This window comes from Gambusia affinis, linkage group LG01, assembly GCF_019740435.1.
Source record: "Gambusia affinis linkage group LG01, SWU_Gaff_1.0, whole genome shotgun sequence".
NCBI lineage: Eukaryota > Metazoa > Chordata > Actinopteri > Cyprinodontiformes > Poeciliidae > Gambusia > Gambusia affinis.
This window is the reverse complement of record NC_057868.1, coordinates 34,598,325-34,612,283: the sequence shown is the minus strand read 5'-3', so window position 1 is coordinate 34,612,283 and position 13,959 is coordinate 34,598,325. Positions and strand designations below refer to the sequence as shown.

The 13,959-nt window shown below is 35.7% G+C and overlaps 1 protein-coding gene across 2 annotated transcripts; it reads left to right on the top strand.

Annotated features, from left to right (window-relative positions):
• The first annotated feature begins 68 nt into the window (after positions 1 to 68).
• slc13a3 (solute carrier family 13 member 3) lies at positions 69 to 11,861 on the top strand. 2 transcript variants are annotated; one of them, XM_044129398.1, is made up of 13 exons: positions 69 to 600; positions 1,253 to 1,518; positions 2,329 to 2,507; positions 3,351 to 3,420; positions 4,959 to 5,138; positions 5,214 to 5,339; positions 5,433 to 5,525; positions 5,610 to 5,714; positions 5,832 to 5,929; positions 7,339 to 7,451; positions 9,001 to 9,162; positions 11,109 to 11,246; positions 11,318 to 11,861. In XM_044129398.1, exons 1-13 carry the CDS (start codon positions 493 to 495, stop codon positions 11,498 to 11,500), a joined length of 1,821 nt encoding a protein of 606 aa, XP_043985333.1. In that variant the 5' UTR covers positions 69 to 492; the 3' UTR covers positions 11,501 to 11,861. The 2 variants fall into 2 exon arrangements, with proteins under 2 accessions (XP_043985333.1, XP_043985343.1); XM_044129408.1 differs by having other exon boundaries at positions 536 to 600; positions 1,305 to 1,518.
• The last annotated feature ends 2,098 nt before the right edge of the window (positions 11,862 to 13,959 follow it).

Sequence of the window (13,959 nt, the reverse complement as noted above, 5' to 3'; positions counted from 1 at the left end):
TCAGGTCTGAGTTGCTGATGCTCAACTGTGACGTCCAGTGGCTTAAAAGTCTGAATCATCTAGATAAAACAAAGAAAACATGAGCTATTACTTTCACTTTCTTTCCTTTTCTTAATTGTTTTTTGTTTTCTAACAGCTAGACCTTCGCATTTTTCTCCATAAAAGTTATATGATCCTATTCGACAGCGCATTCTCACTACCCTGTATTACAGTCTTTATTTACTAGGTCATTTACGACACTTAGATTTCTCAGGCATTTCCTGCTGAAGCTTTTCAGTGCATGAACTTGCAGATTTGTGGGAGAGGCCGGTCATTTGGAAACCTGACAGAAAACGGACTGTCCTGTGAAACACCACCACAGGAGGAGTTAACCTGTAGCAGAGCGTGTGGTTAATCTTCTCCTGCGTCCAGCCAGGGGCTTCAAAGTGATCCCTCTCAGGCTTTTCCCAGCCACTTTATTTCCCTAAACAGAGCAGAAAACCCACTGAGGGAATGAAAATATCTGTGGTGTCCAAGAAGCTGTGGTGCGTCCACAAGCAGCTGCTTCTCTGCCTCGCGCCACTCGTGTTCCTGCCTTTACTTTTTACTCTGCCAGAAAAGGTAAGTACCGATCACATGCTTGTGTCTTATTTTATTCAATAAGCTCGATAATACCGAGTCATTTGTTGAGCATTAAGCAAAAGATTTCATCTGATTAAAACTGAAAACTGACTCATTCTTATGTCGATTTTGTTAATGTAATAGAAATATCTTGATCAGCGTAATTTTTGATACAGGACATTAAATTGCATAAAAATGAAAACAGTCTGTCTCAGATTGAAAGGTTTGGATGCAAGAAAACAGCTGATCAAACTTAAAATAAATTAAATTTGTTACAAGTGATCAAATTAAGCTGATCTAATGAAATATATGATGTTTATTAAGTTTTCATGTTAAACAAACGTAAATAAATTAAGTTTGACCAACTTAATTTGATCACGTGTAACAAATTAACTCAGTTTTTTTCTCTGTTTTTGAACATGCTTATGGTGCACTATACGTTTGTTTCCATTAAACCAGTTATTTACTTATTTAAAAAGAAATTACCCACAGCTTGAAACTAAATAAAGCACATTTTGGTGTCTAAAGTTTTTCATAATTTGATCCTGCTTCTTATCTTTTAGACTCAAAAACAAACAAAATGGAAGAAAAAACACAGATTATTTGACTGTGTGTTGTTTTGACCTTAAGGTGTGTGTTGCTCCTCTTTCAGGAGGGAAAATGCCTTTATGTTGTGATACTGATGGCCACGTTTTGGTGCACAGAGGCCTTGCCTTTGGCAGTCACAGCGATGCTTCCAGTCTGCCTCTTCCCGACGCTGGGGATTCTCCCAGCCAAAAAAGTCTGCCCCGAGTACTTCATCGAGACCAACTTCCTCTTCCTCAGCGGTCTTGTGTTGGCATCGTCGATTGAGGAGTGGGGCCTGCATCGTAGGATAGCACTGAAGGTCCTTAGTATTGTTGGCGTGAAGCCGGCCTGGTGAGAGGGAAAGTTTTGATTGAGAATTTGTTATTCTAATGTTTGTGAAACAAATCATACGCACTCATCCTGATCTACTTCTACCCAAACCAAATCAAATTCGAGGTAAAAAGTGGAGAAGAATTAGATTTAAAGACGACCTACAATCTAAATTCACGTTTTGCTGCATTTTTGTAAATCCATTTGGGTTTCTACTGCTTCTAAAAACATTCCAAGTGCTTAAAAACACTCAGATAAATGAGCCGCTTCCAAAACCTTCTGGATGTCACAAATCAGCAGGCGCTCCGCCGTTCCCTAGCAACCCCACCAAAGCCCAGCCTGTTACCTAGCAACTCCAGCAGAGCTCCAGCACATTTGGTCAGTTTAAAGTGTTTTAACGCTGCATAATGGCTGCTGGTAAAGACATATTTTTTTTGTTGGTTTACCATTTAAAAATCACTTATGGCATTCTTATTGGTGGTGCAGAAGGCTCCACAACTGCATTTCAAAGATGTACGGTTGTATAATTGTGCATCTGTTTGCAGCCATTTTCACGAGTTTAAATGTTGAGAAAGAGGGGCGTAGCCAGCAACAGCTTATTTGGATTTAAAGTGACAGTAGTCCAAAAGCAGCTCATTCTGAAAGGAGATCAAAATAGATTAAAATCTTATTATCTAAGAATGAAAAAAATGTAACGAGCATGTTTTGTGTAGCTAATAAATCTATCCCAATCTGTTCAAGAAAGCATAATAAGTCACCTTTAAAACTGTCAAGAAGATCCTTTCAAGGATTAAAGCGGATTCATTGTATCTTTGTTTATTAACTCCTCAGGCTCATCTTGGGAATGATGATGACCTCATCCTTCCTTTCCATGTGGCTCAGCAACACCGCCACAACAGCCATGATGCTTCCCATTGCAAACGCCATCCTGGAGAGCCTGTTTGGGGACCTGGAGACCCTGAAGCAAAAGTGCAAATCCCCAGAGGATCGTGACAGTGCTGCAATAAATGGTACAGTGTAATGTTGGCACCGTGTTTTTGACAGGAAATCAAGAAGGCTTCCATCAAAACAACCTAAACAAAATATTTCTTTTGATTACATCAGAGAGATAAAAATTTTTTCTGCTTTACTGACCATTTCAGACTTTCCTCTGATGCAATCCATCGCATTATCTCTTAGAAAAAGCTCAGAATAAGCCACTTAACTCTAACTATCTGACACTACACACTGACTGACATAATCAGTGACTAGTTTGCAAATATAGTTGCACATTTATTTGTTGAGGGGTAAATATTTCCCAGAGAAGTTGGTGGAAAATATCAAAACCAAGAGCTGATGGACGAATCATGTTTACCAAGTATTTAATTCAAGAATTGTTCATTTACTATAATTCAAAAATGCAGATATAATGTACATCGTCCTGTGTAACTTTTGCTGTTTATAATATGTAATCTAATGTATGAACTTTGTGCAGTTTAAAATATACTGAATCCTGGGATGCAGGGTTGGTCAATTATTAAATAGCAATTGATTATTGTTCTTATGCCATGTGACAGTCATGTTAAATTAATTTAAGGCGGGCGTGTTGTGGTGGCGTAGGGGATGGCGCGACCCACATTTGGAGGCCTTCGCAGGTTCGATTCCCGGACCCAGCGACATTTGCCGCATGTCTTCCCCCCTTTCCTGTCAGCCTACTGTCATATAAGGGACACTAGAGCCCACAAAAGAGGGGAAAAAAATAAATAAAAAATTCATTTAAGGTGCAGACGCCTAAAGGAGCTAATAATTTAACTTATGTTAATTCTTTTGGATTCTGCTTAACAAAAACTGTGTCTCAATTTAATTTCTTGCAGGTCAAACTTCACTGAAGCTCCATTCGCTGCCATCAGAGCCTTCTGAAAAACATATGCTGTCAATGGATGGGTAAAAGAGCAGAGAGAGCTCACTTTGGTAGTGATTTCTTAGAGGAATTCCTGAATTTAGATGGAATTCAGGGAATCTTCAACGTATTCTAGTTGTAGCTCATTTGGTGTTTCACATTTCATCTTATAAGTCAGATTTTAAGTTACGAAATATCACCTGGAGCTTAAGTTAGAGTTTCTAACTTAAGCTCCAGTTTTTAGACTGAAGCAACAAACTGTGCTTTTATCCTTAAATCAAAAGGTAAATCCCTTTTCTTTTTCAATTTGAAACCAGGACAGTTGGATTATTAGAGATCTTTCCATGTCGAAACTCGTTTACTTCTGAGAAAAATAGAATACATCAATAAACTGCAGCCAGAAAACAATTAGCTTAGCTTAGCCTAGCCTATTCTAACTTAGCCTTAGCCCAAACAAGCTTAGATTTAGATAAAAATTGAGAGAAAGCAATTTTATTTGAAATAATGGTTTAGATGAGCTGTTCTTAACATAGGACCAAGACTGAAAAAGAGGAAAACCTGTATCTTATTTTAATTTTACCGAATAGAACAGTGGAAAAATAATCAATGTTTGTTAGTTATTCTGAACCAAGCTTGAAAACAAAAATTAGAAAATCAGTTTGCTCAGCTTGTTATAATTTAAGGAATAAAAATAAATTGAAATAAATTAAAATTAGAACAAAAATAATTGAAAACAGATAAAAATTTTTGCCAAGCTCAACTGTCTTAACGCAATTTAGCTGATCATAAAACTCAGATTAAGAGGCTGTTTGCTCAGTTTATGTTGTCTTAACTTGACATAAAATTGAGATCAGTAAGGCAAATAGTGAAACTTTTCTTAAAATAGTCCAAACTTTGTAGATAAAGGGTTTATAGACCATTTTATGATAGTAAACACAGTTGAAGATAGGAACCAGCCACTCCACAACTGTAATGGGCAAGTAGGTTTAGATAAAATAATAAATGACAAAAAACTGTTTGCTTATCATATATTTTCTTAGCTTCAAATAAAAACCAAGGAGGACAGTTATCTTAGCTTATCTGGTTTGAGAACAGAAGTCAGGTATCTTAGTCTAGTTTTTCTTGAACTGGGTGTTAAATGTTAAAAGAAAAATGCAATTAGTTTATCTAGAAATAAAGTCGTAACAAGAAGACACTTAGCTTAGCATAGCTAAACTTAGCTTAAACGTGAGAACAGCTAATGATCTCAGTAATGGTGAAAATAGACAGCTTTTATAAGCTTAGCAAAAATAGAATTAGCTTGTCTTAACTTGGCGTAGAATAAGAACTGAGAGTAATGGTTAGCTTAGCTAAACAGAAAACAACAACAAGAAACCGTTTGCTAACTTGTCTCCAAATTAGCTTGGAGACGGTTAGTCTGCAGACGGTAAGCTTGTCTCCGAGCTAACTTACATTTTACGTTAAAAAAGTGATAAATTTGTTTTGATATCTTCATTTTATAAAGGAACTTAATAACAATACAAGTCAGTAGCAGTGTAGTTTTTCTGTAAAATATTGATTCCTGTCTTTAAACTTCAATAAGGATGGAAGCTGTGGAGCCTGTAGACATGAGGACGGCTGAGGAGATCCAGTCAGAGTCACAGTATCAGCTGAAAGTGTGGAAAGGATTCTTGATCTGTATTCCCTACGCTGCCAGTATTGGAGGTACAGCAACGCTGACAGGCACAGCACCAAACCTCATCCTGATTGGACAGCTCAAAAGGTAAATTCATGTTTTAAAAAAGATTTTCTTATTAGAAATGACTCCATTTACCAGTGAGTTTCTTGCTCTTTGCAGCTACTTCCCAGACTGTGACCTTATCAACTTTGGCTCTTGGTTTGCCTTCGCCTTCCCCCTTATGCTTCTCTTTCTGTTTTTGGGATGGATTTGGATCTCTTTTCTCTACGGCGGACTGAATACAAGGTAATGTAAAATTATATTTGGTTGGAGTATTGTGTGATTTTGCTTTAGTGAAACATAACTGCCTAGTGTCACACTTATTTAAAAAAAATCCAGGTTATGTTTCACGAAACAAGACCACAGAGCCCAGGCAGAAGCCAGAGCCAAAGCTCTAATTAAAGAAGATTACAGAAAACTGGGACCCATGAAGTGAGGACTCTTGTATTTTCTTTTAATTTCATACAAATATGTACTATTTATGTTACTGTACCTTTTACTCACTTTTCATTTTAGCTTTGCGGAAGGGGCCATCTCTTTCTTTTTTATTTTATTCGCTGTTCTTCTGTTCACAAGAGATCCCAAATTTGTTACAGGCTGGTCTGTGTTTTTCAAAAAAGGGTAAGAAACCGATACCTTCCCCATCATTTTTAAAATTTTAGAACAGGGATCATTCTTTAGAAAAGTATACTAATTACTTTTACTCCTTTTTATTTTTGTTTCTTGCGTTTTCTGCAGGTATGTCTCAGATGCTGTCACTGGTATCATCATTGTGTCCATTTTATTCTTCTTCCCATCACAAAAACCCTCTTTGAGTTGGTGGTTTGACCCAAAAGGTTGGTCACATGTCAAAAGTTAATATTTATGACTGGATATTTGGTTTAGATTCAAGCATTCTTCCCTACAGAAGCTGTTGCAAAATACGCAGAGCAGATTGAGGAATGTTAATAATGTAGATTAGAGAGTCTTAGTAAAGTTCCCGTCTGGAAGCGAGACTGTATGTTCTCTGTCTCTGTGATTAGGGTAAGCTTTTAAAGCGCTGCTGTTGCACTTTGTGTTTTCTGTTTATGTGTGCGACATAATTAGCATTTTCCACTGAGGAGAAACATATAGTGCTGTGAAAAAAATACTGATTTATTGTCAATATTGTTGATTTATATCACACTTAAATGTTTTAGATCATCAAACAAATTTAAACAACAGACAAAGATAACTTGAGTGAATACTAAAAGATTTATTTTATTGAAATGTTATGTAAAAATCACATTTTGCATGGTTTTGTGCTTACATTTGAATCTCAACTTTAAAAGCAGCACAAGTACTTAAAAATTCACCTAGCAATTTTTTTGGCAATAGGTTCATGATCTTTGGTGTCTAGAAAACGAGCAGTTCCAAAAACCTCTCGACTGTTTAGTCACAATTGAAGGGGAGAGCCCCGTTACCTAGCAACCCCAGTTGAGCTCCAGCATGTTTTTTTTTCCAGCTGGTTTTACTGCTATATAAAATGTTTTGTTTTTTGACTTACCATTCAGAAACCACTTGCTGCATTCTTTTTGGTTGTGCTGGATTCTCTACTAATGCTGTTCAAAGATGTATGGCTGTATAATTGCAACCATTTGAAAGCATGAGTGTGAGTAGGGGTCAGTAGTCACTGTAATACAATATTTTTTGCAATTGCAGAAAATTTGCAAAAATCTCACAATTATCCATTAGCGCGAAAACGTGCAGGGATATGTAGATTTGGCGTTAAAAAGCTGGAGGGACTGATCGAAGAAATTTGCCCATTTGTAGATAAAAACTGCTTTGACTTGATCGATAATATTTAAGCAAACAGGTATTATTTTGTCCAAGAACTGCTTTTGAAGGCTTCTTTTTAAGTCGTAGCTTTGGTGAATATTATTTATGGTTGTGGTCCTGATAAGTATCCGGAATGTAATTAATCATCTCCTCTAAAAAGATGGAAACACAAAGGTGTTTCTGAGAATGCACTGCTTTGTGGATGTTTGGTGTCTGAGGCACATGTGCATGAGATTGTGTTTGTTATGTTCAGCTGGTCAAATAAACCCACGGACACTCGCTAAAAAAGCAAAGCATGGGGCTCTTTGGACTGATTTGGGTCAAATATTTGAAAGAAAGACAATTAAATCTACTAATCTACAGAACTTTAAAGATTTCTACCATGTAAACTCTTGCAAAGTACATAAAAATAATGTCTAATTCCTTTTCTTCTACATTTTTTTTTCAGCTGTAAACACTCCATATGTCCCTCTGCTTTCATGGAAAAAGGCCCAGGACTCTGTTCCCTGGAACATTATCCTCTTGCTTGGAGGCGGCTTTGCAATGGCCAAAGCTTGTGAGGTAACGAGTTTCTTTTCTCAAATGAGCTTCGTACCTTAAAGTCATAAACTGATTGCAGTCAAAGCCTTTATGTTCTCTCCTAACATGAAACAGTCAATAGTTTGCTGCAGCTTAAAAGCAATTCCTGGAAAAATTTGACAATAACGTCTCAGAAAATAAAAACTCGAAAAATTATTTTAGGATCGGTGCAACAAATTACTTCATAAAACTCATGTAGCAAAACAGGAACATCTTTTTCTCTGACAATTAAAACCAGACGCCCTATGTAACCATACACCTTAAACCAAATATGTATATATGTTCTCATATTTTACTTCAAAGCAGAATAATATTTTTTGAAATGGTTTTGTTTTGCTAAATTTAAAAATAATAGGAGGGTTTATTTTTAGTATTAGATTCTGCATTATTAGAATTTCTTAATGACTTTCTTCATATTTTGAAGAACAAACCCTATGATTTTGAACAATTTGCAAAATTGGGCCAAAGGAAAATCATTGTAAAATATATTTACTTAATTTCTGCTATTTTTCTAAGACATTGAACTCTAATTGACATTGACATTTATCTCTCTCTGTCTCTGTTACAACGTGTGTGCTTCTCGTTAATTTTTAACTATTTGTATTTTAGTTGGATGTTAGTCTTTTTATTTCACGGTAGTCAGCTTCAATAAAAATGTTGCTCGATTGTAAAGTTTAGTTTGTTTTTCTCCAATCAGATGTTGTTTATGTTTTTCATCTGAATTAGGACTGTTTTTGCACAGCTGAATCCAAAAATGACATCCATTTTTCTCTATCAGGGCAGGATTTTATTCTAATTTGATTTGGAGAAATCCGATCTTCTGACTAAATTGATGACATTTTTGTGATATATTCAGTTCATTTCTGTTAATATTTCTCACCCAAAAAAGGTTTTAGGAGAAAAAAAATGTTTTATAACACTGTATTAATTAAATGTTACAAACTCGGATTTCTGTAACTTGACTAAGAAACATTTATAAGGGTAAATACATGTAAATTGAACATTACATCTTCATTGTGCAAAATTCTCCATCCATTTGATGCTCATGTTGCATGCTTGGTTCAGAAAGTTGACCTGATTGAGTAAAACCAATGTTATTTTTGGATTCAGCTCATCAAAATGACCCTAAAACAGTTGAAAAACCCCAGACAATGTTTTGGCTGTTGATCAGCATTATTACCAACACTATAACTCAATATCGGTGCGAATGGTGAATTGTTTTCCGCTGTCATTATTTTTTCATTTTGGAAGTAACGAGCCATATGTGAAAATGTAAGGAGACAAAACCGGAGGTATTTCTCTTAAAATGTGGGGAATAAAAGTAAAAAGTTGTCAGAAAGATAAATACACAAGTAAAGTACAAATACCTGCAAAATCTTCTTGAGTACTTTTACTTTTTTACTTTACAACTCTGACGTGCTCCTTACTTTCTCTGCTGGTTTTGCTTTTTATTTGCTCCTTTCTTAAATGTAGTTTATTATGTTTTTCTTTGACCTTTGACCCTTAACCCAGATATTTTGCCTTGCGGCAGGAGTCCGGCCTTGCGTCCTGGATCGGAGGCCACCTCCAGCCCTTGGCTGAAGTTCCCCCAGCTGTAGCTGTGATGTTAATCACTGCTTTCCTGGCTTGTTTCACTGAGTTTGCCAGCAACACAGCAACTATTATTATATTTCTACCTGTCATTGCTGAGCTGGTGAGTCTAACAACTAGAGTTATAAAATAAAAATTGATTCTTATGAGCACACATGTGAATATATATGATTTCCCTGGTGAAAAAAGTCTCTACAGATGCTAAATTATACAATTAAACCTTTAAGTTCTTCATGTAGCGCCAGCGATCCAGCCATATTTGTAGTACCGTAATTCTGCCACACTTTGCGCTTTCCTGCCAATAATGAGTTAGCACTGTAGTGAAATTAATGCAACAAAACATTTTTAATAGATGGTAAATTGCAAAATTAACTCTCTGCATATTGAAAGTTCCAGTTGTTGGGGATAAATATTTACTCACAAAACATGTAAAGACCTGCGTACAATTAAAATAAGCAAAAATATCCAGCCGGACATTTTAAATTTAGGACATAAAGGGCTAAATCTATTTTATGCTTAACTTCAATGTAAACATGCAGGTAAATACGACAGTAAAGGATAAAAACTGGATGTTCGTGTTAAAGCTGTGGACAGTGAACAAGTTTTGGTTCAGTTCTTGTTCCTATTAAGAGGCTGAGCGGACTTGTTAAACTCTGCCAGTGGATGTTCTCTTGTTTCTATCCTGTTGAACATTAACTGCTGCTATTATGGTAATGATTACCAAAAGGTTTTATTGCTCCCTATGATTTTGTCTTTGCGCAAAAAAAGTCTTAAGTTTTATCTGCAGGATAGATAGTTTGAAGAATTTGTGCTTAAATTATGGTTTGCTTGAATTTGAATTAAAATAAAATATGAACTCAAGCTTTTTGTATTTATATAATTGAAAGACTTAATTAGTAAAACTGATAAGAAATTAATCCTGACAAACACCATTTAACACATTTCAGTTCTAACTGAGTACACTGCAAAAACACCAAATCTTACCAAGTACTTTTGGTCTAGTTTCTTGTAAAAACAGCTTAGTAAGCTTGTAAAGTAACTATTCAGCGAGATATACCAGTTTGTTTTAAAGTAAATAATTTCTCAATATTGGGCAAAAAAGTACTAGATTCATTGATAGATTATTTCACTTATAACAAAGGAAAATGTCTTGTTACAAGTTAAATAATCTGCCAATGGAAATAGTACATTTTCATCATTATTAAGTAAGTATTGAATTAAAACAAGCTGCTATATTTTGCTGAAAACTTTTTTATACTTTGGTTTTGTCTTATTGCAAGTGTACTAAGATATTTGCATTAGAAACTAGACCAAAAATACTCACCAAGAGTTTGTGTTTTTGCAGTGTAAATACAAAATGCTGTGAACAAATAGGAAATTATTTAACCTGCTTATAATAAAGGTTAAATAAGAAAGTACACAGTTTTTGAAATACCACCATTTTGACTGACATTTTTAAAAAGTAAACTGGACACAGGCTTTTTCTGGCTATTGTGTTGAGATATATAAACAAAGAAATAAGAGAAAAAAAACTTTCTATCCAGTGTCCCTTCTTCATTGGCTGAATGAAACAGATAAACTGCATTCAATTTTACTCAGAATTTGAAACTTGAAATTTGAAGGTTCATCAAAATCCAACATGGCTACTTTGTATGTTAAAATCAGCCTATTTGTGTTTTTTCTTGTCTGTCTGTGTCTGTTGTTATCTTTTTTTTTTCTTTTTTTTTTGCGTAATCAACAGTAATATATAAAATAATATAATCATAATAAATAATTTTTTTCCAAAAACATTTTTTTTATTTGCCTAAGTAATCTATTGCCAAAATAGAGGAGGTAACAAAAACACTTACTGTATAATAATTGGTAGATTAATCAATAACTAAAATAATCAGCTGAGAGAAAAGTCAAATTCCTCTTTTCTCTGAACAATCTTGGCTCATCAAGCTAATTCTGATTAAAGAGTTTTCCAGTAAGAACTACAAGTTAGAGTGTTTAATAGCTTTAAATCCTTTCTAAATGAAATTTTGAAGAGCAGGACTGTCTCTGCAGGCCATTCGTGTCTCTGTCAACCCTCTGTACTTCATGATTCCTGCCACTGTGGGATGTTCGTACGCCTTCATGCTTCCTGTTTCCACTCCACCCAACTCCATCGCGTTTGCATCCGGACATCTCATGGTCAAAGACATGGTAACGAACTCACACCGACTCGTTCACTTTAAAAAACCAGCAGCGGTCCTCATGCTTCCCCTCTGTTTCAGGTGAAAACCGGCTTCGTCATGAACATCCTGGGGATTCTCTCTGTTTCTCTGGCTATGAACACGTGGGGCGTCGCCATGTTTAACTTGAGCTCCTACCCAAAATGGGCTAACTCCGCCAACACTACTGCCGCCACTTCAAATGTTCACTTTCCATCCATGAGGTCAACCAACGGCACGCTCTGAGGATGTAAATGCAGACTGTATATAGATTTAAAAGCTATACATGGACGTGTCTGTTTTTAAATGTGCTAAAACACCACAAAGCTCTGTTACTGCTGCTCTTGGCTTTTCTGCTGTTAGGAAGCTCGTTGTAATTATTGCTTCATACTTTAATGTTTGCTTTGGCTTTAAGATTTGTGAATATGCTGTAAAAAAACAAAAAGCTGAATTATCATACACTAACTGGGCCAGAAGTACCAGATGCCGTCAGATTTAAGAATTTCAGTAACATCTAATTCTTAATCCATTGAGTTTAATCTGATGTCGGCACCCTTTTTACAGTCTAAACAGCTTCTGCTCTTCTGGTTTTGGACTTTTTTTTTTTTTTTTTACAGAAACCTATTTGTGAGGTCAGACACTGATGTTGGACAAGAAGTCCTGGCTCTCAATTTCTTCTCTAATTCCTCCTAAGATTGTTTTAGCGGGTTTAGGTTAGGATCTGTGCAGACCTGTCAGGTTCTTGCAGACAAAATATGCTTAACAGACCTTTGTACATTGTTACCAATTCAAACTAGAACAGGAAGACCAGTATCTCGGCTTCCTGAAGCCTTAAACGTTGCATTTACTGGAGTTAAATGACTGAGTCTATCTTCCAAAATGTAAAAGCACAAAATATTACCAAGTATTTTTGGTCTACTTTCTAGTGCAAATGTCTTGGTACACTTGAAATAAGACAAAACAAACTTACAAGTAACCTTTCAGTAAGATGTAGGAGCTTGTTTTAAGTCAGTTACTCCTTAGTATCAATAAAACTGGCAAATTATTTGCCAGTGGAGCAAACTGTTTTATTGACATACAGTGTCTGGATGGTTAGTCAACAACAAAACTGTTGTTTTTTTCCAGTAGCCATTGTACAGTTCCTACAGAGGTGAAACCAGCTGACCAAAGTCCCGGAGTTTCGCTCAGGTTGCTAGGTGACGGGCTGGGCTTTGCTGGAGTTGCTAGGCAATGAAGGAGTGCCCATTGATTGTGACTTAAAAATCGGGAAGTTTTTGAAACAGCTAATTTTCTGGACACCAGAAAGACATGAACTTATTGCCAAAATGTTGTTTAGTGTAGCTGTTTTTAGAAGCAGTAGAAACGCAAATGGAAGCATAAAAACCTGCTAAATGTGACTTTTGCATAATTGATCCCCTTTAGCACTCCAAACATGGCAGAAATATCTCAGAACATTGTCTTTAGAGCCATCCCAATAATACACACAAACTTAAAATAGTCAGAAGGAGATGATCGGGTCAAACATCGTCATAATTAGCTTGCTGTGTTAACTGGTGTTCGGAGGTCTGTAGCTAATGTATCTTTCATTATTCACCTCCTGCCACTTTAACTGTACATAAAGCCATTTTTCTTCATATACACATTTGATCATAGACCCAACAGACAACAAATAAATAATAAACTTAGAAAAATCACAGAAAATCTGGCATCAAAACTGGGCAATAGCACCAAAAGCTACAAGTCTTAATCACTTCTACTTGGTTATAATGGTTGCTACACCTGAGGGGATAATTTTGAGACAGGACCCAATACTATACTTTAAAATCTGTTTCATAGAGGGTGCTGTTTGTATTTCTTACTACAAGGTGAGTCAAAAAGAAGAGAAACATCTGTGAATAACTTTTATAATACATGTATCACTTAAATTCAAAAAGAGATCATGTTGGTAAATCCTTCTGCACACATTTCACTTCCAGTAATTAAAAGCTTCCCCAACTATATGCATGAAAGCTAATTATTGAATCTGTACACCTAATGATTTATCTGCAGGTTCCTCATCTGTCAAAAAAAGTTTTAATACGATGACAAAAAGTGACTGAAGGTTTTCACACATTTTGGCACATTTTGTCCAAACAGCAGTAAAACCCGTGTTTGCTTGGCGTTATAAAGGATTATTTTGTTTCAGACTTTGAAGTCACAAGGCTTTTAGAGCAATGGTTAACTTCTGCAAGGCTGCAGAGATCATCCATTCAGTGCTTTTTTCACCAGCAGAAACCTCTTAATGTTTACATGCAAAACTAGAAAATACTCAACCACAATCCACGAAGCAGAGTGGATTCAGCTCAAACAGAAACATCAACCTTGGATAAAGACTTGTGTGTTTTAAAAAGGTTAGATAGAAGAAAAATATTTTTTATGGATTAAGTTTTTAGTTTGTGCATCGTAGGTGGAGCTTTTCTGGGTGCACCTGTTTAATTTTGCTATTGTTTTTTTGTGGTTTTCAACAAGAAGAAACAGTTTATGAGATGGGGAGACTTACTGCTGCTCACCAAAATGGTCATTTCTTAAGGAAGGTGATAATTTGAATACAGTCAGTTTCTGATTTTTGGGGAATAATATCCTGTTTTACTGCAAAAAAAAAAAGAAACAACATAAAAAGCCCCCCAGCTGAGGAGGTTGTTAATTATCACTTGGGCAATACTTTA

Excerpts from the sequence above, each read along its gene's own strand:
- slc13a3 (XM_044129398.1), top strand. The coding sequence starts at position 493 with ATGAAAATATCTGTGGTGTCCAAGAAGCTGTGGTGCGTCCACAAGCAG. Across the intron at positions 5,930-7,338 it reads TTGGTGGTTTGACCCAAAAG|CTGTAAACACTCCATATGTC; the intron begins GTTGGTCACATG and ends TTTTTTTTTCAG. Across the intron at positions 11,247-11,317 it reads ATCTCATGGTCAAAGACATG|GTGAAAACCGGCTTCGTCAT; the intron begins GTAACGAACTCA and ends CCTCTGTTTCAG.